Source organism: Rhineura floridana, chromosome 2 (genome assembly GCF_030035675.1).
Source record: "Rhineura floridana isolate rRhiFlo1 chromosome 2, rRhiFlo1.hap2, whole genome shotgun sequence".
NCBI lineage: Eukaryota > Metazoa > Chordata > Lepidosauria > Squamata > Rhineuridae > Rhineura > Rhineura floridana.
Genome location: NC_084481.1, coordinates 174329055 through 174354920, shown reverse-complemented (window position 1 = coordinate 174354920; position 25866 = coordinate 174329055). Strand labels below are relative to the sequence as shown.

The 25866-nt window shown below is 41.4% G+C and overlaps 1 protein-coding gene across 1 annotated transcript; it reads left to right on the top strand.

Moving 5' to 3' along the window:
* The first annotated feature begins 769 nt into the window (after positions 1 to 769).
* Positions 770 to 25311, top strand: FAM98B (family with sequence similarity 98 member B). The gene is made up of 8 exons (XM_061611504.1): positions 770 to 909; positions 5159 to 5307; positions 8331 to 8465; positions 11413 to 11597; positions 12465 to 12545; positions 12813 to 12929; positions 18942 to 19109; positions 21018 to 25311. The coding sequence occupies exons 1-8, from the start codon at positions 845 to 847 to the stop codon at positions 21354 to 21356; spliced, it is 1239 nt and encodes a 412-aa protein (XP_061467488.1). The 5' UTR covers positions 770 to 844; the 3' UTR covers positions 21357 to 25311.
* The last annotated feature ends 555 nt before the right edge of the window (positions 25312 to 25866 follow it).

Genomic DNA, 25866 nt, shown 5'->3' with positions numbered 1-25866 from the left:
GCCGCTACACGCCCGGAGCCCCCGGCTCAACATCCGCTGAAAACCTCGGGGTGAGCAGAGGATCCAAACGGATCTCCCCGTTTTCCCCTCAGAAAACGGGGGGGGGATTTGTGTTTGGCGACCACAATTTTTAACTTGTCTACCAAGTCAAAAATCGTAGATCCCTGTATATGTGTGTTTATACATAGACATACACCACACGAAAGTATAGATACCTATTCATATATCCATAAATCTAACCATGTTAAAAAAAGGGGTGTGTGTTTTACGTTTCCTTTTGAAGCGATATGAACAAGACCATATGCCGCTTAGGTTAGATGGGGGAAACGGAAGATTTAGGGTGCAGTTCTACACCCGCTCCTCTAGGAATAAGCCCTGCACTGAACTCAATGGGACCGACTTTGGACATTATTGGGCAATTTTTATTTTTAGACATTAGAAAAATAGACGGACGCGAACAGGCTTTGCAGAAAAAGCTACACACTCTAGCTGATAAACTGCTGAAACTGACTACGCCTAGTAGATCCGAGGCTGCTTTCTAACAGATTGCATCCTGCCACTGCTGATTATGCAGAATATCATGCACACAAATAGCCTTTTATTTTCTGGAAATTGATAACAATGGTAACGGACACCAGTAGATGCCTTTTATGGAAGGTGCGGATCGATCGGGAGCTGGAGAATGGACGGTAAGGGCACTGAGCTACGCTAGAAACTCTCGACAAACGAGGAGTTGAGGCAGGAACCAAACGGCTGGGAAGCGAGAGCGTAGCCGGGCCTCTTTGAACAGCACACCGGATCGCGTACGCTAGGGGGCGGGACTGAGACGGCTGCAGAACTAGCAATGAAGGAACTGGCGCAGGATCTGAAAATGGAGTGTGATATTCTGGATGCGCTCGAGGCTTTGGGGTGAGATGAAGGAAGGCGGTTTGTAGCTTGTGGCCACGGGTTGAGATGCCTCTCCAGGGGGGTAGTGGGGTGAGCCAGCTGGAAGGGAGGAGTGTTTAGAATGTATATTCGGTCTAACTTCAAATAAAGGCGCCACATATTTAATAACGCCACCTTTAAATCCTCGCCATCAATGCCTTCGGGCCCTTCTCCGCCAACCTATTTTGTTCAGCACAAGCGCTTCCATGCATTTCGTCTTAAATCCTGAGGGAGTTTTTTGCATCCCCGTTGACTCGCGTGTGTGGGCGAATTATTCGTTGAGCCTGTGCCTGACAAAACGTTTGGGTTCCGCATGATAATCACACTTCTCCCTCAGAAGGGCCCCATACTCTGCTAATCAAAGGTACAGAGAGAAATCAAACTGTAATGAATAAGTTAAAAAAAGAAATGAACACCCAAGAATTAAGAAACGATAGTAGTTGATAGACGTTTGTTCCTATACTTCTCAGCTGCATCTGTTTGATAAATACAGAGTCTGATTTCTGACAGCGTACCAACTGCTGATTTGTTCCTGTCATTGGAGTGCTGCTTCCAAATCTGTGCTAATTTGACCAGTTGAATACTACTGCTCCTGCTTTGACCAAAAAACTTTGCTAAGATATGGAGAGATTTGACATTTTTAAAAGAATAGTTGAAACTTGTAGGACACCATGATAGTCTTGCGATAGTTGCTTGTAAAAGTAAGTGGGTGCAAATGGTTGTGTTTGGATGTCCCACTGGCACCACAGTCCTAACCTCGCTTACTTGGAAGAAAGGCTTGTTAATTTCAGCAGGATAATTTCCAAGTAAGCTTGCTTAGTTACTGCAGCCTTAGACATTCCTGACTGCACTGGATTTTGCCTTGTCCTTTCTTGGTGAGGTAGAAAATGTACATTTTGAGATGAATAAGTTCCAGGTTATATGGCTGGTCATGTCTGCTATCAAATTCCACAGCCTTGGCTTATTTATGCCCTTTGTATGTCATCCCCGAAAGAGAAGTTGGCATAAGGTAAAACTCAACTCACGATTCATCCAACGAGCATTGGAGGGAAAGTGTGTAAATAAAAGGGGCTAGGATTTTAGGCAATGTGTTTAGGACAAATATTGCAACTGTAAACTTTTAACATGTGCTTGTCATTTGCAATGTTTGGATTTTTGTACTTCATTCTTAGTTTGATAAAATGTTGCTTTCTTTTTATTGTTTTCTCACTCATGGCAAAACCACAATATTGCCAATACAGGAAAGCACGCAAATCAGAAGTTCTCCACTTCTATATGGCTGCTACAGTTCTGGCTCTGTGAACTCACTGGGAAAATCATAAGAAGAGCCCTGCTACATCAGACCAAAAGCCCATCTAGTCCTACATCCTGTTCCGACAGTGGCCAACTAGATGCCTCTGGGAAGCCCACAAGCAGGACAGCACAACAGCAGTCTCTCCGCTTGTGTTTATTAGCAACTGATATTCAGAGGCATATTGTCTTTGATACTGGAAGTACTTCATAGCTATCATGACTAGTAGCTATTGATAGTCTTAAAAAATGTAAATATACTTCCTTTAAGTCGATTCCGACTTATGGCGACCCTATGAATAAGGTTTTCATGAGGCTGAGAGGCAGTGACGGGCCCAAGGTCACCCAGTGAGCTTCATGGCTATGTGAGGATTCGAACCCTGGTCTCCCAGATCATAGTCCAACACCTTAATCACTGCACCACATTGGCTCTCATTGATAGTCTTATCCACCATGAATTTGTCTAATCTTTTAAAGTCATTCAAATTGGTGGTTGTCACTACATTTAGTAGTAGCAAATTCCATAGTGTAACTAGGTGCTGTGGAAAGAAGTGCTCCCTTTTGTCCATTTTGAATCTTACATTCAGATTCATTGGGTGGCCCCAGGTTTTAGTATTATGTAAGGAGAAAAAAATCTCTCAATTTTTCTCCATATGATGCATAATCGTGTACACCTCTATCATGGCTCCCCTCCCTTTTTTCTAAATCAAAAAGCCCCAAATATTTTAACCTTTCCTCACAGGGAAGTTGCTCCAGCTCCTTTATCATTTTGTTTGCCTTTATTTTATTATTCATTTATTAAATTTATATCCCATCCTTCTTCCCAGAAGGAGCCCAGGGTAGTGGAATAGGAAAAAAAAACACTTTTATTTCTATACCACCCTCTCACAAAACATCAGGGCAGTGTACTGCAACAGAAAAACATTTAAAAGTAACACAAAATATTTATTTTATTATTAAAATAATAATTTAAAATGACTGGCCACTCAAGAGACATTTTAAACCACTGTGTAGGCCTGTGAATCACCAATTTGGGGAAGCACCATAGGTCAGTGGGAGAGCATCTGCCTTGCATGCAGAAGGTCCCAAGTTCAATCCCCAGCATCTCCTGATAGGACTGGGAGAGATTCTTGCCTGAAACTCTGGAGAGCCACTGCCAGTCAGTTAATTTTTCTGAAACTTTTTCAGTTCTACAATACCCTTTTTGAAGTGCAGCGACCAGAAGTGAACATAGTATTGCAAGTGGAGTCACACCAAAGATTTGTGTAACTGCATTATAATATTGAGAGTTTTATTTTCAATCCCTTTCCTGATGAACCCTTACACAGAATTCACACGTGCAGCACACTGGGTCAGCATTTTCATTGAGCTGTCCGTCATGATCCAGAGGTCTCTTTCCTGGTCAGTCACCATCAGTTCAGACCCTGCTAGCATATATGTGAAGTTCGGATTTTTTGCCCCAATCCGCATCACTTCACACTTGCTTCAACTGAACTGCGTGTGCCCATTCGCTCAGTTTGGAGAGAGCCTTTCGGAGCTCCTCTCAATCCAACTCCAGATCATTTACGAACATATTAAAAAGTACTAGGCCCAATACAGATCCTTAGGGACTCCCTTCTTATGTCTCTCCATCGTGAAGACTGTCCATTTATCCCTACTCTCTGCTTATTCTTTAACTGATTCCTGGGCCATGAGAGGAGGCAGCTTCTCAGAGACAAGGCTGAATCTCAAAAGTTTCCTCAGTAATTTTTGGTGAGGGACTATCAAAAGCTTTTTGGAAAGGCCAAATACACAGTGTCGACCGGACTATCACTCTTACTGACACTCTGTCTAACCTTTTGAGACAGGGCTTACCTTTGTGGAAGCCATGCTGATTCTTCTTCAATCAGATGTGTTCTTCTGTGTGATTAGTAATTTAATCTTTAATAATAATACTTTCCATCAGTTTTCCTGGAACAGACATTAGGCTAACTAACCTATATTTTCCTGGATACCTCTTAGATCCTTTTTAAAAACAATTGGTATTACACTGGCTGTTTTATAGTCCTCAGGTAAAGAGGCTGATCTTAGGAAAAGTTATGTATTTTTGTTAGAAGATCAGCAATTTCATATTTAAGCTCTAACTCTCAGGTGGATGCCATCTGGACCATGTAATATGTCCATCTGGACCCATCAAATTGCGAGGGTAAAAATCTGAAAGTGAAGATTGCTATAAATAATAGGATTGTAACCAATTTAAACACTTGTTATTTACTAAAAAGGTGTCCCTGATTAATTGGGCAGTGGGATTTTTTTAAAAAATTACCACTTTAATACAATGTGCATATAAAAGCATCTTAAAAGAGGTATTCTATTACACATAGGACGATTGGTTTTTCTGTGATGCCTGCCATCATACCGGTGTATGTCATGCAGAAACAAAGAAATATGTTCCTTGCTTCAGAAATTTATTTGCTAGATTAAGACTAATATGATCAATTAAAATTGGGTAGCAGCCTTAATAAGTAATAATAAAGCTTGATTTATTTCTGTGGAGTCAAGACATGGAGGGCACAAATGGCATAATGGTTAGAAGTTAAATCATCCCCCCAAAAAACTTTTATTGGCATTACATTAAATAATGCTGAGAGACAGCATTTTCCGTTAGACACCCCTTCTCTGCATATTGTACAGATTTGTTGTCATTAAAACATATCCATATTGAGGCTTTGTTTGCATTAAACATTTTAAAAATGGGTAAACAGAAAGTTATTTCTGATTCACAGCCATTTTAATTGCACTCAGTCACTCAAAAATCCAACAATAATGCAGCCTTACTTTTTCAGTAAATAATATTTAAGGATAACTGAATACATTCCATAGTGAAACTTTTTTTCTGCTTTTAAATTTTAATTTCTGGTAGTTAGGTCACATGTTTTATATTCTGTATTTTGTTCCCCAGATACAAAGGCCCTCTTTTGGATGAAGATGCCCTTAATAAAGCAGCAGAAAGTGGTCTGGCTTCACAAGACTTCTGTGACCTTTGCGTTTGGTTAAGTTCCCAAATACAGTCATTGTGTGATCTAGAAGAAAGCATCTCCTCAACAGCTGGTATTTCTGCATGGTTTTAATTTTAATTGGTTGGATCTTGTGTGTGTGGTTGTCATAGCTCTTCAACTGTAATTAATCTATGAAAAACTCATGAATTTATGTTTTCAGTTTGGAAATATAATGCAGTGGAAATATTTGACATGATTTTTGATACACTACTGTACTGTTGACATAACACCTCTGATTAATTAAGAAGAAGAGTGGCAATACTTTTAGTCTTGACAAAGTTGTGGAACGATATATTTGCTTATCAAAGAGTGAAAGTTGTGTTACTTTGTCACCTGTTTAAACTAGCGAACATAAACCTAAAATCTTTATTGTTTAAACTGGAACTGGATTTGAACTTCTTAACAGAGGAAAGCTATCTTTCTTCTCCCTACAGAGGCAGGCAAAAAGAGACTTTAGTTCTCTTCAGGAATTATGAATGCAGAAAAGTTACTTCATGGGAGAGGTAGTGAGAATGAATATGCTAGCTCCACCAGTCTCTATTTCAGCTGCCTTCCAACTCGTGGAACTGTATAAAGCAAGGAGCCTCTTGTATCTGTGGAGGCTCCCTCTGCATTCTGGAATCCTGGAAGATCAGACATGGCAGTGGTAGTTTTTGGCAGCTCAGGCGTGTTAATTTGAAGTCCACTTTGAGCCTTGGTAAATGTGAAAATAAGAACATAAAAATCCCCAAAGACACTAAGACCATAGTGTGTCAAGTCCTGCATTTTGTTGGCTCTGGAAGCTTACAAGCATGAAAAAAATGCAAAAACTGAAGAGCATCCAAAATAAACCCCAAAACAAAGGAGATGTGATCTGATGATGCTGAAGAAAAGAGGGTTTTATTTTCAAACAGCCCACTGCCTTTCAGCCAATTGCTATTTAAAGACCTTCTTCGAGGGCTGTGAAAACAAAGACAATGCATCACATGAATAATCAGTGTTTAAAAACAAACTGGCAGAGCAACTATAGGAAGCCAGTGTAATTTATGACAGCCTAAATTAAGCTGCACTAAGTTACCCCTGTTCCAAACTCTTTCAGGAGCAGAGCTACTGCTGACTGAGCTGCCCCCCCCCGAGCTTGGCAGAGGGAAAACAAGCCTTTAAAAGAGTTTAGTTTATACTCCCCTTTTTGCCAGTGTAACTTTGCTGGGATGCTAGGTCATGTGACTGAGTTGAAAGGAGTTGGGAATAAGAATAAGACTCCCTGGCCCCATCCTGCCCCTCTCACACCCCCAGAACACCCCTTTTTCCAGGGCTTACCCTGGCTTCAGCTGAGCCAGCATGGAGGACTTACATTGATGTATCTCTGGATAAGGCCAGTCTCAGCCGTAGATCTGCCTATTCCATACCCTCCTCATCCCAGCAGAGCTTGGGTTTAGATTGCTCCTTTAGTTGATTAAATACAAATAGCATATAGCCAATATATACTTCTTCAGATTGAAAAATAGCCTGCAGAGATCTCTGTTTAATATTCCATGCACAGTAGTTGCCAACTGAAATTATTGTCTGAAAGTAACAAATTATATATTTTCTGAAGGATCATACATAGGTGTTATTAATCTGATAAGAAATCAAGGACTTTCATTTGCAAACATGATAGTGCAAAAAAGCCCATGGGAGCAGCTTTGAATCTTACCCCCTACCAGAGAGGATGTAACTGTAACTCCTCATTAAACCCACGTGGGGCCAGAGTTTTTAATCTCCGTATCCCCTCCATTTCTTTCCTTAACAAGATTTTATTGTCGTCTGGATGTAGCTTTCCCAGAGCCCAAAACCTTAAACCTTAAATCAGTTGCAGATTGCTTTTGCTCCATATAGTGACTGATGAAAGGGGCATTTATTTTTTATTTATTTAATATATTTATATACCGCTTAATGCTTGAGATGATAAGACAGGAGTACCCAGATTTTTGTTTTTGATATCACAAAGATGTTCTGTTGTTCATTTTTTAAGGACCCTGGAAATTTTTCTTGGGCCCATGTCTGGTTCCCAAAGCCACTTAAATTAACCTTTTTGCCCTGAAACTGTAGCAAAGGTTAAAGTGAGAGGGGTGAGGAAACCTTGTCAATTTTATTTTCTTAAATTAAAATATGTATTATGCACAGCTTTGCATACTCGTATTAAGAGGTGTGTAGGAAATGTCATATCTGCAGTAAGTTGGATTATGTTCAGTGTAAAAATAAAGTGAAATGGAGAAACATTTTATCAGTTTTGTCTTCTCCCCCTATAGAGCCAGCAAGTGGGAGCTCATACTTAGAAAGGGCTGTGCAGAAGAATTTCCCTCAGAGATGGTAGTTGGGAGGGACTCTCATTGAAACTGGCTGGTCAATTGACCGTAATAAATCTAATAATAATAATGACTCTCATTGAAAGGGAGGAATGATTTTTCCCCACTTCACAAAGGAGCGGCAATGGAGGAAGAACTCACTCTTTGTAAGGGAAAGGGTTGGCCAGTTGATGCTCCCCCTGTAGTAGTAGCCCTGTAGTTAAGAGAGAGAGGCAAACAAATAAAGTTGGCATCGCTGTCCATTCTGAAGAATGTGATGCATGGCATTGGAATGACATGTTTTAAATGTGGCCATGCCACAGATTCATATAATAGTATTACGCTTGCTGTTCTTGGATATTGCAAGAGACAAAAACCCCTAAACAAAAAGAAGTTCAAATTGTGTGTGCACGCACGCAAAGTCACTTTAAAAGAGCATATGAGGACTGACATTCATTCTGTCCTTTTGGTGGACTGACTGCGTTCTGGAGGAAGTGGTATTGGTTTAGAGCATAAAATTAGCCTGGTTTCTAAAATAGAATTTTTATCAACATAGTTTTCCCAATAACTATCTAATTGTATTCACTTCATAGTAATTACGTTGCTTTACTGTCATAAAAAGTTCTAAGACTAATCTATGTGATTTCCCCCCCTGAATTGGTTCAAGGTGCTTGAACTGGTTTCCAACTATTTTGGAAAGTACCTAAACTGGAACCAGATTGGAGGGTTTTTAAATTAGGGATTTTTCTCCACCTCTCTTCTGTTAAAGGTGGTGAAGATGTTGAAAGTTTACAGCTTGAGATGAGTGGCTTTTTAAAAGAGCTGACCTGTCCATATCCTACACTTGTATCTGGAGAAATTAAAGACCGATTGAAAAAGAAAGAAGATTGTCTTAAAGTCCTATGTAAGTTACTCGAGTCTTTCTATTTGCAATATTAGAGTGGTGGTTTTGTGTTGCAAAACATTCCAGGGAAAGAAAAGGTCCACTGATTGTGTGTGGCCTGCCTCCAAACCTCTGCATATCAGCGACTTCATGGCAGATAAAATAAGGGGAAGGGTCATGGCTCAGTGATAGAGCATTTGCTTTGCACACAGAAGGTCCCAGCTTCAATCCTCAGTATATCCGATAGGACTGGGAGAGAATCCTGCCTGAAATCCTGGCGAGCAACTGCCAGTCAGTGTAGACAATACTGAGCTAGATGGACCAATGGTCTGACTCAGTACAAGGCAGCTTCCTATATTCCTAAGATTTGATACCTGAGAACAGTAGTTAACCATTGAACAAAGAAGGCCCCAGCATGGTGGTTTATGCCTCTAGGTGATGATATGCCTTTCAGGAAGTCATAGGACTGGTTCCCACTGCGAAATTCCTCCACACAGTTACGTTTCTGCATCTATAACAGTGCACTGAAAGGTTTGTGTGACCTGAGCTGTGTTTAGGAATCAACCAGCTGGCATTTCTAAGCCCACTGCTCCTGGCAAGAATGCAGCTGTGTGCCCAGCCTGGTTTCTGCTCACCTTTCCCCAAGTGATTGGGAAGGGATGTGTCAGTGTAAATGATTTCCTCTACGCAGGCCCGCCCTTAGCATGTGCGGGGCCCGGGGCAAAAGCATAGTTGGGACCCCCCCACATTCTTTCAATGTAACAAAGACAGCTATGAACAGCTTACAAAACAGTATCATTTCAAGACCATTCCTGGGAAGGAAAAAGCCGACTGTGGTGCAAATTCAGAAGTCTGACCTACAAATTCCCAAGGAGTGCAAAATGGTGGAAGACATTTGCCTCAGTTAGCCCCGGCCTGGCGGAGGAGGTGGCGACAACATACACTGTCTATCCCATGAAGGAATGAAGCTGCCCTGTGGTTTTTTATTTGCTTAAGAACTAGCCACAGGCTTGGGAGGGTGAGAAAAGCAGTCTACCCTTCAAGAAGAGGGCCAGATGGGCTCCCATTACCCCTCTTATTAACGCCCCCCTCCAATATCGACCTTAAGTTTGAGCGTACACACGGTGTGTGTGTGATATATTTACCCTTCCATTGAAACAGGAGCAAAGAGCTGCTTCAAATAGTGTTAAGACCCCCACCACAACCCCTCGCTCCCGTTGTGGAGAAAAATTATATTACTATCTACTGGGTACTATCAGGATCACAAAAATTATTTTTGTGTTGCTCAGTTCTGACAAATTTTAGAGGGGTTGCAATGTTAGTCTCCTGAAGCAAAAACAACAAAATAGTGAACACCACAGTTACTGTAGCATAAGTTTTTGTAGGCCCAAATATAAAGTAATATCTTCAGCTTGCAGACATGTACATAGTATATACATGTATACTAACAGTAAAGGGGGGGAAGAATGTGAGGCCAGAAGGCCCAGCAAGACAGGTATGTTCTATTAGTATGCAGAATACAAATGCAAATAGGATCCCACCAAAAGTGTAAACATTCAGACTCTCTCCTGATGATGAGTCTGCAATGCAAGATGAACAGCATGTATAAACACCTAAGGAGGAGCAGTTATTTTCTACAGTAAATAAACTACTCCCACTTTGTATTCAGCTCAAGTCTGATAGTGTCAAACCTGCACAGAAATTCCAGCTTAACAGTTTCCGCTTGAAACATTTTTGCTAAAGTATGGCAAAGTCGGCTGTTCAATATCGAGGAAAACTGAAATACTCCCCCACTGATTTCTAAGCATTACTATTTTTTAATATCTGATTTGTTACCATTTATTCTCTTGAGCAGTGACAGTCCTGTTTAGCGAATAAGCAGGTGACTTCAGGCAAGTCACTCCAAAACATCCATAAACAATTCTATGGGACTTCAATTAGGCTGCTGCAGAGTACACGAATTCCAAAGAACATCAGTAACTCCATGCAGCAAGCATCCCCTCTGTTATAGAATCTGACGTCAGAAGAAGTAGGCGGGGCTTGACATGTGAGCTGGAGGTTTCCTGTGACTGGCGTCTGGGCCGATTCTTTCTCTGTGTAGCAAAGAGACACAGGCTGAGTGGAATGATACACTTCCGGCTCTAAAGAGAGCATGAGTGACAACCAATGCAAAGAAATAGAATGGGGACCATATCAGATCGCCAAGCGTGGGGGCCCCCAAAGCGCGGGGCCAGGGGCAACTGCCCGCTTCCTGGTGCCTAGGGGCGGTACTGCCTCTATGAGGGAAAAGAGTAGCTCACCCTCTCTAGATAGAGATTTTTTAACAAGTTGTCATTAAAGTATTGATTGATTATTTATCGTCTAAACACGAAGTTTATACCAAAATATATCCTGAACGCATTTTTCATCATTTGTTATTTAAAACTTTATTATTTGCAACAGATAGAACAGAGTTGTGGAAACTCAAATGCAGGGGCCAAATATAGTTCTTCAGCCTTCTTTGTCTGGCCCTTGTGACTCTTCTCAGGCCAGGCCACTTCCTATACTGGCCCTGCTCTATACCCTCCTCAAGGGCTTTTGCCTGACTGGAACGTGTCCTTTTGCTTGCCTGGATGGAGGTGTGTGGGTCAATCTCTGACTTCTAGATGGTTGTACGTACAGTAAGCTACATTCCAAAGGTCGGTGCTGTACCTGTTGCTCCACCCCCTTTTGCCTCTGGCCCTGCCCACCCCTGGAAGGTTGCCCACAAGGAATGCAGCTCTTGGGCTGAAAAAAGTCATAACACTTGACATTGCTTTTAAATTCTTTTCCATTTTTCTTTACCTCTTGTTTTATTTATTTTTTTCATGTTCATATCCCACCCGGCCTCACCAGAGCATTAATCTTACTGGTCGGTGTATTGAAACACACACACAAATTCTTCTCTAGTTTTTATGCATCTCCTGTCCATCCCCACCCCTCTCTCTAGTATTTTTAAGCACAGAACTTCAGGCTTTGCAGTTATTGAAAACCAAACAACATCAGCGTTCTCATTTGGCAAAGAATAATGAAATCCATCAAGAAATCCAAATGATTTGTGATGTGCTGGGTCTACCAAAGTCACCACCTTCATGTTCTGACATTCCAGTCTTATTAAACAATATAGAGTCAAAGGTACAGTGTGAGTTTTCTACATTTGAGTGTCATGCATGTAACCTTTGTTCTCCTGCACCTGTAAAACGAAGCTAAAGCAACCAAGGAGTTAAGGGCCAAGTTCAGGGTGCTAGTTGGATTGGGCACCTGGGTAACAGCTTTACTGGTAGTTGCTGTGGAATGTCGTGTGTTTTTGTTAAAATGGGAAGAGTTCTAGGATCTCAGGAAGCCTACATGGTCTGTGCTCATAGACTTCCCTGCCTCTAATGTATGGATGGTAGTATGGGGCCTGCAATGATGATTCTACAACTCTTTTAATCACCACATGCCCCATCATGTGAGTAACGTGATAAAGAAGCCTACACGGAACCCAGAAAGAAGCCTCCATATGACTGTAGCAGCTGTTACTTCTTGTAGCTGTTACTGCCACCCACAAAGAGCTCCCTTTCACTCTCTGTCAGTACTGCTGTCCACTTGCTTTCCCTCTGGCAGTGCCTGGCATCTTCTTATAGTAGCAGTAGAGAAATAATGCCTATGTGAACCAGCCATGTAATCCTGTGTTCTTCCATACTTGAGGACAGACAAGAGGAATCAGTCATGTGGAGAGGGGGAAGAAGCATCCAGCCTGCATGAGTGAATCAACCTTTTAGCTTTTCTATAAACTTGTTTTTGATGATGATTTTTGTTGACAATTTTGATGTGTATTTTATATTCTTGGTAAACTGCTTGGTAAACCGTATACAAATTTTGCTAAATACATAAAAATAAGTCTATATTGAGACAAGAGAATCCAATTCCGTGGTGAAAGTTAGTGTTGCTATCTGGACATGCAGGAGAGTATTGTAATTGGCTTTATGTTAAGATATGTTGGTGTTTTATGTTTTTCAGATCAAGGATGTTTTATCAAAAATTCCAAATACTTATGTGGGCAAATCTCTGTTAAAAACTCCTTTGAATCCAGATCAAATGGTAAGATCATCTCTGTCTTTTTTCAGTTTTATATCTAATGGCATACAAAATATCTGTTGAAATTAATTGCTGCTATTTGCTACTTTGTCTTTATTTGACTCAAAGTTGAATGCACTCTTCCATGAGTTGGGTACAGATCTGATTTTTGACTTTGTGTCCTTACAATAACATCTGTGTAGACTCTGCAGTTTAAAGGCACTGTGACTATTTTAAATAATTTCTGTATTTTGGACTGCTATTGAACTGTTTTGTGCTCCAATGTTGCAGGAAATGTTGGAAAAAATCAATGAGACTCTTCTCAGTGAATATGAATGCCGCCGTCGTATGCTAATGAAGCGCTTAGACGTAACTGTACAGTCCTTTGGATGGTCTGATAGAGCAAAGGTAAACATGTTTCACTGTCTCTGGTACCTGAGTCTGCTATGGTTCCCTAAGCATTTTATATCTGATGTGCAATGTTTGTATTATACAGCCACAAGAGTGGCTGTATACTATAGCCAGCATGGATTTTTCACATTCCGCAATGTCAAATTGAAAATACCCCCCATGTCATTCTGATGCTTCCCATAAGTTCATTTCAAAACAAAACCTTACAAAACTTATAGTCCTGAACTCAGAAACACTTGCTTAACAACCCTCTACATTTTCATGGCAATACACAAAACAGTCAGAGTAGAGAGTTCAAAGTCTAAAAAGAGAGAGAAAAAACCCAGAGCCCTTTTGGACTTTATTCTGTCAGAGTTCTCATAATCAGCCATGTTCACAGAGTACCTGTAATCCTATTACTGACCTTGCCCCATACTCTGACCTTCATCTTCTGCTGTTTAAAAGTTAAAAAAAATGCCTGGCTGATTTTTAATTAATTTAAGAAATTTTGCATTGAACTGAATGATAAGTGTCGGGCATGCTCAGTAAGAACCGTCAGTGTTCTAAAAGCCAGACTCCCAGCTGCTTGGCTTGCCTAATCGGGGCCACACCCACACCAGACTGATTTCATGTGAGACAATCATGGCTTCCCCCAAAGAATCCTGGGAAGCATAGTTTGTGAAGGGTGCTGAGGGGAGATTCCTATTCCACTGACAGAGCTCCAGTGGCCAGAGCCACTCTGATTGAAGATCTGTGAGGGGAACAGAGCGTCTCCTAGCAACTCTGAGCACCCTTCACTAACTACGCTTCCCAGGATTCTTTGAGAGAAGCCATGACTGTCCAGAATGAAATAAAGGCCTGGTATGGATGTGGGCAGGGACAGCTTTGGTTTTAATTTGGGTGGGAGGCTACATGGGCCTGCTGTAGAATAAAATGGTGGGGGAGACGCTGAAAAGCAATTATAGTGTTCACAGTGTTTTCATTTTGGAAAGAAAAGGGGCTTCCCCTCTGCCCAGTGCCCACCCACCCAATCTCCTCCCCTCCCTACCCTTCCCCCGGCTCAGTGTTGGACTACAACCTGGGAGACCGTGAAGCTCACTGGGTGACCTTGGGCCAGTCACTGCCTCTCAGCCTCAGAGGAAGGCAATGATAAAATCACCTCTGAATACTGTTTACCATGAAAACCCTATTCATAGGGTCGCCGTAAGTCAGGATCGACTTGAAGGAAAATGCCAATTCCCTTCTAACATGATTGCACAGAAATAAATCCCAATAAACTCAAAAAGTATACAAATGATCAAACCCACCCTCCCTTCTCCTCCCTCCTATCCCCTCCCTCTTGCCCCTTCCCTCCCTCTTCCTTTGCCCCTCCATCCCCATCCCCTCCGCCCCTCCTCTTCCTCCTCCCCATCGTGAGTTTTACCTGTCTTAAGCATGATTGCATGGGAGTAAATGCCATTGAACTCTATAAGCATGCAAATAATCAGACCTGCCCTCCCCTCCCCCTTCCTTTGCCCCCCTCCAATCCGCTCCTTCCCTCTCCCCTTCCTCCTCCTCCATGGTCAGTTTTAGCTATCCTAATCATGATTGCATAGGAGTAAATCCCATTGAACTCAATAAGCATGCAAATGATCAGACCTGCCTTTCCCCTCCTCCTCTCCTCTCCCTTCCTCTACCCTTCCCTGCTTCCTTCTTCCTCCTCCCCTGCCCACTCCAGCTCTCCCTCCCTCCTCCCCCCTGGTCAGTTTTACCTATCCTAAGCATGATTGCATGGGAGTAAATCCCCCTGAACTCAACAAACATGCAAATGATCAAACCTGTCCTCCTCCCCTCTGCCCCTCCTCCCTTCCCTCCTCCTCCTCTCCTCCCCTCCCCATCCCGTTACCAAATTCTTCCAAGCTACACAGGAAGTGGATTGGACTGTGAAAGACCCAAATTGTGTTTGCCTTTTGACAAATTTGTAGGGCACTCCAATATCTCAGAGAGGAGGTCAGGTCTCCTGCTCCCCTGGTGCATTCACTATAGCTGCCCAATCTCCCTGCTTTTTAACGTTTGATAGAAATATCAAACTCCCTTACGAGGAAAGGTTGCAGCATTTGGGGCTTTTTAGTTTAGAGAAAAGGCGGGTCAGAGGAGACATGATAGAAGTGTATAAAATTATGCATGGCATTAAGAAAGTGGATAGAGAAAAGTTCTTCTCCCTCTCTCATAATACTAGAACTCGTGGACATTCAAAGAAGCTGAATGTTGGAAGATTCAGGACAGACAAAAGGAAGTACTTCTTTACTCAGTGCATAGTTAAACTATGGAATTTGCTCCCACAAGATGCAGTAATGGCCACCAGCTTGGATGGCTTTAAAAGAAGATTAGACAAATTCATGGAGGACAGGGCTATCAATGGCTACTAGCCATGATGGCTGTGCTGTGCCACCCTAGTCAGAGGCAGCATGCTTCTGAAAACCAGTTGCTGGAAGCCTCAGGAGGGGAGAGTGTTCTTGCACTCGGGTCCTGCTTGCGGGCTTCCCCCAGGCACCTGGTTGGCCACTGTGAGAACAGGATGCTGGACTAGATGGGCCACTGGCCTGATCCAGCAGGCTCTTCTTATGTTCTTATGTTCTTATCTGTTGGCTATAGGTACGTGCTTAAACTGCAAGTTTTTTTGCGTATTAGTGAATTGTAATTCAAGAGTGAATCCCAGTGACTGCTTTTTTTGTTTACGTCAAGGGTGGGGAACCTTTTTAACTTCACAGGCCAGATCCTTATCAAGGATCGGCCTCATGGGGCAAATCTGACAGGTGGGTTGTCCCATCTGTCTGTCAGAATCCCTTGTGCGGTTCCCAAGTGCCCACTACAGGAAGCCTGAGAAAGAAGCCTGCGTTTTAAAATGGGGATGAAGGGGAGAAATACTTGCTTCCCTTCGTTCCCCACTTATCCCACCACTGCAGCTAGTGAGAGACATTGGAGGTTGAAAAGGGGAGTGTGGGAAGGCTTGCAAAGCCCACCCTGTGCTAATCCTTTTAACCTCCGAGAGGTCGAAGGGGTCACCACGGGGCAGCTTCTCTTGAATGGAAACCACTTCCCCCTTCTTGAGCAAGGTGCGCTTCTACCTCCCATCAGCTGAAGTGGAGAAACCGGCTGATGGGCGGTTGGGAGCATCCTTTGTTCCTGCCAAAGAGCAATCAGGAGTCCACTTTAAGCTCCTGGTTGTTCTTTTGAAATCCCACCCTTACCCACCCCACAGATGGGCATGACTTTTCCAAACCGTTCTCATGGGTCGCATGGGGAGGCCTGGCACAAGTTGGAGGTTCTGCACCCATGGTCTACTTTCATTGGGACCATGGGTAACGTTTTGAAAGAATTGTTCAGCTTTGTTTTTTTAAGAGATTGTTTTACATATTTTCCTATTATAAATGCCAATTCAAAGATACACATGGGTTCAAGAACGATGTATGCACCTGCAATTTCTTTAAAGTTCCTTCTGTGTGAGTGCTGGCCGCTGAATAGGTAAGCTGCTTCTTAAACTGAAAACTGGCTTGCTTCTTTGGCACTGGCAGTTATGGAGTGAAAATCTTACAAGAAAACTCTGGTTGCATGTATGTTTCACTTTACCTCCTTACTGCAGCTTACCTGATCTATGGCATTATTCAAATAGCAAAAATGTGCCAGCTTTTCCTCTTGTTGCAAAGGACCCTATGTGATACTAGACTGCAAAAAGTATCTAGTGATACATTGGACCTAAGTGGTGGTGGTGTTATGTGCCTTCAAGTCGAGTTTGACTTATGGCAACCCTATGAATCAGCGACCTCCAATGGCATCTGTTATAAACTACCCTGTTCAGATCTTTTAAGTTCAGGTCTGTGGCTTCCTTTATGGAATCTCTTCATCCATCTCTTGTTCGGTCTTCCTCTTTTTCAACTCCCTTCTGTTTTCCCCAGCATTATTGTCTTTTCTAGTGAATCATGTCTTCTTATGATGTGTCCAAAGTATGATAACCTCAGTTTCATAATCTTAGCTTCTAGTGATAGTTCTGGTTTAATTTGTTCCAATAACACCCAATTATTTGTCTTTTTCTCAGTCCATGGTATGCTCAAAGCTCTCCTCCAACACCACATTTCAAATGAGTTGATTTTTCTCTTACCTGCTTTTCTCACTCTCCCAACTTTCACATCCATACATAGAGATCGGGGATACCATGGTCTGAATGATCCTGACTTTAGTGTTCAGTGATACATCTTTGCATTTGAAGACCTTTTCTAGTTCTCTCATAGCTGTTCTCCCTAGTCCTAGCCTTCTTCTGATTTCTTGACTATTGTCTCCATTTTGGTTAATGGTCATGCCAAGGTATTGATAATCCTTGACAAGTTAAATGTCCTCATTGTCAACTTTAAAGGTACATCAGTCTTCTGTTGTCATTACTTTAGTCTTCTTGACATTCAGCTGTAGTCCTGCTTTTGTGCATTCCTCTTTCACTTTCATCAGCATTCGTTTCAAATCATTACTGGTTTCTGCTAGTAGTATGGTATCATCTGCATATCTTAAATTATTGATATTTCTCCCTCCAATTTTCACACCTCCTTCATCTTGGTCCAATTCCACTTTCCGTATGATATGTTCTGCATATAGATTAAACAGATAGGATGATAAAATACACCCGTCACACCCTTTCCAATGGGAAACCAGTTGGTTTCTCTATATTCTGTCCTTACAGTAGCCTCTTGTCCAGAATATAGGTTGTGCATCAGGACAATCAGATGCTGTGGCACCCTCATTTCTTTTAAAGCATTCCATAGTTTTTCATGATCTACACAGACAAAGGCTTTGCTGTAATCTATAAAGCACAGGGTGATTTTCTTCTGAAATTCCTTGGTCCATTCCATTATCCAATGTATGTTTGTGATGTGATCTCTAGTACCTCTTTCCTTTCTAAATCCAGCTTGGACATCTGGCATTTCTTGCTCGATTTATGGCAAGAGCCTTTGTTGTAGAATCTTGAGCATTATGTTATTTGCATGGGATATTAAGGCAATAGTTTGATAATTACTGAATTCCCTGGGATCCCCTTTTTTGGAATTGGAATATATATTGAACGCTTCCATTCTGTGTGATTTGTTTCTTCCAAGTATTTTAAGAGCAGTTTCCACTTCACATTCTAAAATTTCTGGTTCTTCATCATACAGTTTCTCCGGAATGCATCTGTCATCCTTGCATCTCTTTTATATAGTTCTTCAGTGTATTGCTTCCATCTTCCTTTTATTTTACCTCAGTCAATGTGTTCCCCTGTTGATTATTCAACACCCCTACTCTTGGTTGAAATTTCCCTTTCATTTCTCTAATCTTTTGGAATAGAGCTCTTGTTCTTCCCTTTTTGTTGTCTTCTGTTTCTATACAATAACTATTGTAATAGTTCTCTTTGTCCCTATGTACTAGTCACTGTATTATTGCATTTAGGGTTCTGACTGTGTTTCTATCTCCTTTTGCTTTTGCTTCCCTTATCTCTTTTACCATTTTAAGAGTTTCGTCAGTCATCCATTGAGATCTTTCTCTGCTTTTAACGAGAGGTATTGTCTTTTTGCATTCTTCTCTGATAATGTCTCTGACTTCACTCCATAGTTCTTCTGGTTCTCTGTCAACTAAGTTTAAAGCCCCAAATCTGTTCCTTATTTGATCTTTATATTCTTCTGGGATTTTATTTAAATTGTATTTTGGCATTTTGGTTGCTTTGTTGTTGTTCTTTAGCTTTAGATTTTCGATATTACCAGTTCATGATCTGTACTGCAGTCTGCTCCTGGTCTTGTTTTTGCAGAAAGTATGGAGCTTCTCCATCTTCTGCTACCAATTATATAATCAATTTGATTCCTATATTGACCATTTGGTGATGTCCATGTGTACAGTCTTCTTTTTGGTTGCTCAAAAGAAGTGCATTTTTAGTGTATTTAAGTTCACTAACTTAAGTGTAGTGAACTTAAAAGTGCTCCCTGCTTTTATTTTAATATTTCTGTAACTCTAAAATATGTCTAAATTTATTTTTAGGTGAAGACAGATGAAATTGCAAGGATTTATCAACCCAAGCGTTACGGATTGTCTCCTAAATCAACTGTTTCGTTAGCCCATCTTCTAGCTGCTCGTGAAGACTTATCAAAGATCATAAGAACAAGCAGTGGATCTTCACGAGAAAAGACCATTTGTGCAATCAATAAGGTATAATTTCCTTTAATGCAACAACATTTCTAGGAGTCTTCTTGAGCTGGCCTAACTATTAGTAATATGCCAGTGCTTGTAAATGGTTACGTATCACTTCTAATGTGTGAAGTGCTTAATCATTTAATGTCTTCCTGTGAATTCAATAAGGTAGCTTATTCTCTGTGGAATTTGAATTGCTTTGGCTTTTTGTGCATTTTGGCAAACTGTTACAGATACTGGAGTAACTACATGAAAATTCTGCAAAGACATAAGACACCTGTACCCACCTGTGAGGCCCCATTTCACTGTCTCTTCTTGCTGAACCTTGTCTCCTAGAACTCTGATTGATGTCTCTGCATGATTGTAGGTTGTCTTACTGGTTTTGTACATGAGCCCCAAAGAGTTCAGTGTAAAATCCCTTTGGAATTGAAAGAGGTTTCTCCTTCAAGATTTGTTAAGAATCAGGGGAAACCTGCACACTTTAGGAGTGGTAAAGATGGAAGCTTAAAGCTTGTACGGCCAATGGAGAATGGACGCAGATATTTCCTCTTTGGCTTCACTAATCAGGAAGAAATGCTGTTGCTTTACATGAGAAATCACGTAAAGAAGAAAGATGAGGAGAGAGAACCTCATGAAAAAGTGCTCAACAGATTTTAAAAGGGAATATGAAATGAGCAAGATGACAGGCTTTTAAGTCAGGCATTTACCGTTAAGATTTTTTTTTAATGTGAAGAGGAGGTCGTTTCCCAACAACTAATGTGGGCATAGTCATCTTTATAATTGCTCTGTTTGTTTTGTCCCACTCTGGGCATAATATCACACATCCCTCATTATATGATACTATGAGAGTCAAATAAATGACCACTTCAACTGGGTACATAGTCAATATAGCAAGCATGCTGGAAGGTGAATCCTGCAAGCACTAATAGGAATATAGGAAACTGCCTTATCTAGCTTCTCTTATATACTTCTGCCTTATGCAATTAGCTCTCCTAATTGTCTAGGAGAGTTGTCTGTGACTGACAGGCAACCTGCACTTATTTGGGTTTAAGTGCCACAGCTACTATATACCCTGTATCTATAGGATAGCTTCACATACTTCGAAATGTCTCTTTTTTATCTCTAAAGCATTTGATATGTACATGTGGTAAATCCATGTTTCCAGCCATGTATATTTTACAGGTAGTTTTGTCAAGGAGTGAGAAATGATTGTTGGAACCACAAGTTCACCATCATGAAACATGTGAAATGCCTTAATATGTCTGCAGTGTATAGTTAGAGAGATAGCTCAAGTGGTTAGAATACCTGGATGGGACTTGGAGTGGGTGAAAGCCCAGCCCTCAGAGCACTTGGCAACAAAGGATAAGTTGTTGTGCAGCATTACAGTAATACCTCAGTTAAGGAATCTTCCAGGAATGAAACTCCCTTTTAAAAAAGGCTTTTTTAAAGGTAAAACAGACCAGCTTTGCTTTGCAATGGATAGACTTTCAAGCCTGTGCCTTTGCTTTAAGGTGAAACTGACTAGCCTGTATCTGCTTGCTATCAATAAACTGATAAGCCTGGGCTTCTGCTCTGCTAGGGTGAAACTGACAAGCCTGTGTGTTTACTTTGCATTAAAGAGATCTCTTGTTTTCTCCCAGGGCTGGGGAGGGAAGGATCCAATATGTTTTGGAGGAGGAGGATGGAGTGGGTGGGTGTTGGGTAGGCACCAGTCAATCATTAATTTTGGGTAGTGTATTAGTGGCCAACATTGACAGTGGTGGTGTAAGGTTCACAGAGAAATATGAAGTCACCTTGCTGAAGCTAAAGAGGTCTGAGCCTGGTCAGTGCCTCAGTAGAACACCTGGAAACCCCATGGGTTCAGTGAAGGAAGAAAGGCAGAATAGAAATGTATTTAAATAATTAAAATGTTTGTTTCCATTATAGGTCTTGATGGGAAGAGTACCAGATCGTGGAGGCAGACCAACAGAAATTGATCCACCACCCCCTGAAATGCCCCCTTGGCAGAAGAGACAAGATGGTGGTGGTAGAGGAGGAAGAGGAGGCTGGGGAGGCGGGGGTGGCGGTAGAGGAGGCGGGGGTGGCGGTAGAGGAGGCGGGGGTGGCAGTGGCGGCAGTGGTTGGGGAGGAGGGGGTGGCGGTAGAGGGGGTGGGGGTTGGAGGGGAGGGGGTGGTTTTCAAGGGAGAGGTGATTACAGTGGGAGAGGAGGCTACAGTGGAAGGGGTGGGTATGGTGGAAGAGGAGGAGGCTACGGGAGATATTGATACCATTAAACCATTATACCATTAAATGTTAACTGACACACACTGTTCATTGAGAACCCAAGATAAATGATAGCTGACTTAGCATGATGTTTGAATTATGTTGGTCCTGCTTATTGATAAATTGCTATATTTAATTCGCTGTTTTTTGACTGGGTTTTCACGTAATATGACAAACCTCAGAAATATGAACATAAAATTAAAATAGAAAGTTAAAATTGATTTTCTTTTAAGTGTTCAGATCTAAAAGATCTCTTACAGAGAAGAGCATGGGAAACACTGTATGCTAAATTTGGCCTCCAATTTTCTCAAACCACTTGTGGAAAAAGTAGGAAAGAGCCTGATTTCACTAGCTGGAATGTGCCTGATCTAAAAACAAAACTGCAGCAGGTATCCATGAAATGTCTATATTTTTTGCCATGATGATCACTGGAGAGTTGCAATTTTTGGTTGGCCTTGCTAGCCAAGCCAAAAATTGTAGTTGCCACATTCCGCCTGCCTGCTAGGTGGCTGGAAGCAACCATCTTCTCCTTTGCTAGAGGAAAGGCAGGAGATAAGTCTTCCATCTTCAGCCAATGCTTCTCTAAGGGGCTCCAAGTCCCTCTGCTGAGGAACTGCCTCCTCACTTCTCTTTCCTGCGGGAAAGAAGCAGTGTGCAGGCATCAACTGATGCTTGGTGGTGGGGCACAGAGACCCACTGCTGTGCAGAGGCTGCAAGTAACTCCCCCCTCCCTGCTTTTGTCACCTGTGGGAAAGAAGTGGGATCCTCCCTTCCAAACTTTCCTCCTAATCTTGGAGCTGGGGAAGGTTCTGGGATCACAGCAAAACTGCTGGGATGATACCCATCCCCCTTTGCAGCATCAAAGTTGACAGGAAGGTTTTTTACACAGGGATAGACTTACTGTGGTGAACATAATTGTCGAAGCCTGATGATCACGAGCTCATGAGCCTTTGTAATGCAAATATTCCATAAGGAACCCTGTCATGAACTTTGAATATAATCAACTAGTCCTCAGTGTGCTTTACTCTCTACCAGAGAAAGTTGGCTGTTGAGAAGGAAGACAGAATTAATGTAAATAAGGGAGTGTGGATGTGCCTGGAAATGTCATCCTTCCACTCTCTCTCCCACCTGACCTTATTCTTTACTTACAACATCCTGGCTTCCGTGAAGTATATAGGTGAGCCCAGGGGCTGGAAATGTTTGACAAAGCTAACCGTTAGAACATTGGGGCCTCTGTCTTCCCTACATTTCCTCCTAAGAGAAAAGGTTTTTCCCTTCTGCCTCACATACAGACTTATGTATTCTAAGCTAGAATTCTAGCTGTTGTATAGTATAGACTTGATGTTTTTAACGAGTTATACACTCAGAACAGGTTATAGAACTGTTCCCAGCTATAAGTAAAAGCTAAGAAAGCCACAATGTGTTTTGTTCTTTTTAAAGGGCAGATTTTTTAACCTTCCCTATCCTTCCCAAACTAGAATATATTTGAGACAAAATTAAAACGGTCAGTTTCTAGCTATTTTGATTCCTATACAGGTGCATTTCTTAACCTAAAAAAATGCAATAAATCATTTTTTGAACGTTTCTATAAATAATTTTTGTATGTTTTAAACCTGAATAGTGTATTTTGTGAAACATAAGTTTTGTGTAAATAGTTTGTGTTTAAGAGCAATTCCATTTATGTATGAACATTTTCCTTTTAAAAAGTTTGTGAACGTTAATGGAGCACCTACTGAAAATCTTGCTTTTTGACAGTCAACTGGAGAGTATTTTGTGTTTTAAGAAATAGGTTGTTTACACTTGTGAGCACTGAGAAGTAAAGTACTGTAAAGTTGTCATCATTGTGCTTTTTGTACATAGAATTTCACTGATACACTAGTCTACAAGAGGGGCAAGGAATTCTTAGCTCATAAGCCTCTTATAGCCCCTACTCTAATTTATTGAAGGCAGCATCAGGGACCAGCAGCATGGAGAGCGGAGGTGGCAATGGTGTTTAAAAGGAAAATAAATCACACAGAGATGTAGATCTGGGCAACTTCCTTTTCCTTCACTCTTTGGGCAAGCACTTCTGGAGCACTTGTCAGTCACTGGATGAGCATTATAAGCAATGGCCCCATGTCTCCCTTCACATCTGAGCAACGTGAAATCCAGGAAGGTAGTGCTCTTCCTCAGTGGTGAGGCATGTGCAGAAGGTCCCATGTTCAGTCCCTGGCATTTCCAGATAGGGCTTGGAGGGAAACTCTGGAGAGCTCCTGAATGAGGGGGGGAAATACACCAAAGAATGGAAGGCTGGAAAAATGGGTTTGGATTTTTAAAGGTTTTTTTCCTTAAAAAAAAAAAAATTATGTGCAGTAGGGGTGGTGAGTCTAGGGCATAGCAGACTTTTGACTGGTAAGGAGAGCTTATTTCCTTCTAGAGTGAAGAGCGGACTTGGGATAGCTGAGAACTTCTACTTCCCAAGTGTCTCTTTGAGGTCAATGTGTGGCTGACCCTTATTACAGTGATAACACTAGATTGAAGATTTCTCTCTTCAAAGCTCAAATTCAGTAATTTTGTCCTGCAGTGATACTTTCAGGCACAAATGTTTCATGTAGCTTTGTCCCAATAACATTCCTGTCAGGAGTGTCATAAGGGGATATTACTGGCATGACCACCCTTATAACATTGACAACTTCACAGGACTTGTCATGAAAAGGGCCTCTGTGTTCTAGAATTATTTCATATTAGAAACATTGGTGAATACTCTGTGGCCAGTGGCAGTGAAGTCTGTAGGGAGTGTCTTTGGCAGGGGGAGGAGAAATGGGTGTGCTTCATTAGAGTCTGGGGTTCTAGGGAAGCTTGGACTACTTAATCTACTTTTCATATTGTTTTCAGTCACTGTTTACTTCACTTAACATAATGCAACTTTTGCATGTCTTGAACTGCTAAATATTCTTTTTGAACTGCCCATTTCCCCCCCTGTAACTGCCCATGTTGGGTCTAGCTAACCAATAATAATAATAATAAAAAGGCCTGACATATTCCTAATTAGATTAATAAAGGTGATTCTCAAACCTTAATGTATTGCCTCAGGGGAAATACCAGCTGTCACCACATGGGACGCCCCTGCATTAAGAAATATCTGTATGCAACTGAGATGCAGGAGGAAAATCTTCGACATATTATCATGCCAAAAATAACTATGGGAATTACATCTGGCTGATTACTTAAAAGCTAACAACTAAAAGTCTTTGGATACTCTTATCGGATCAAGACTACCACAACGCTCCAGAACAGTACAAAAAAAATTACTTTGTAACTTAATTTCAATAAATATTAAACCAAAAGTTGTACTTGAGCCAACTTTTACAGACTGTACAATTTATGTATCAGTTTTTACTGTCATACTTTTACAGATATCCCTATCAATGAAAGCAAATTATTTTAAGAAAAATAACATAAATTGGTACTCCAACATCACATCAACATCTTAAGGCTTTTTAAAAATAGTTTTATCTTGCTTGAACAACAGTAAATATGAGATGATTGGCACGAGTCTAAGACAACAGGCCTAGCAAATTGTAAAGTATGTGTTCCTTTGGCTTGTGTGTTTGGCACAAAAGGAGATCTGAGAGAAAGTGGATTAGGACAATATGGACAGCTGAATGTCTACATGCTGTTTTTCAAAAGGTTCAAAACAGCTGCTGTGTAAATACATGTGGCACTGGAGATGATACATACCTATGTTATTTTCTTGCTTTTGTTGTATCGTGCTTATGGTAGTGAAGCCTTGCCACAAACCACACATGCATCTGCTTGGGAAGAAGAAACCACAGCCTAATTCTATGGGAAGTAAATCCCAATGAGTTCCACATGGCTTACTTCCATGTAGCTGTCCACAAAATCATGGCCTTCATGTATTTTATGCACTCTTGTCTAGCCAAATATTTTGGGGCAAAACACTGAATAATAAAGCAATGCAGAATCATAAAATAGTTCATCGTTGGTTCTTCTGGCTACTTTTTGTTAACAGCTTGGCTACACTGACCTTTCCAAACAGTCTTCAAAGGCATCTTCACATAGAGCTGATTATACTAATCTAGGGTACCAACACATGCATGATGGGGGCAAGGTCTTTGTCTTCTAGGAAATTGTGCACTCCATACACCACACGCTGAAAAAATGCACTCCTGCCCATGACTGTCTACCTGGGCCCCAATAGTTTGATAACCCTCCTCCAGCTCGTAACTCACTCTAAGCACCCATTCAGACACTCTCACCAGTAAGCTATAACGGTAGCGTAAGAGTTTTCTGCAGGTTTTGATGTTTAGTTTAATGTGTAACCCTATGGTCTCAGGAGCTATAGGATACTGAAGATTCTCTTTCCTCCCCACCTGTGGACAGAAAGGGAGATCTACCCCCACTCTTGGTTGCATCTAAGAAACCGCTGCTATTGGGGCAGAGAAGGAAAACAGGCGTGTTAGTTTGCCTGGTTGGATTGGAAATTATGGAGGTTTACAAGTGAGGAAAGCT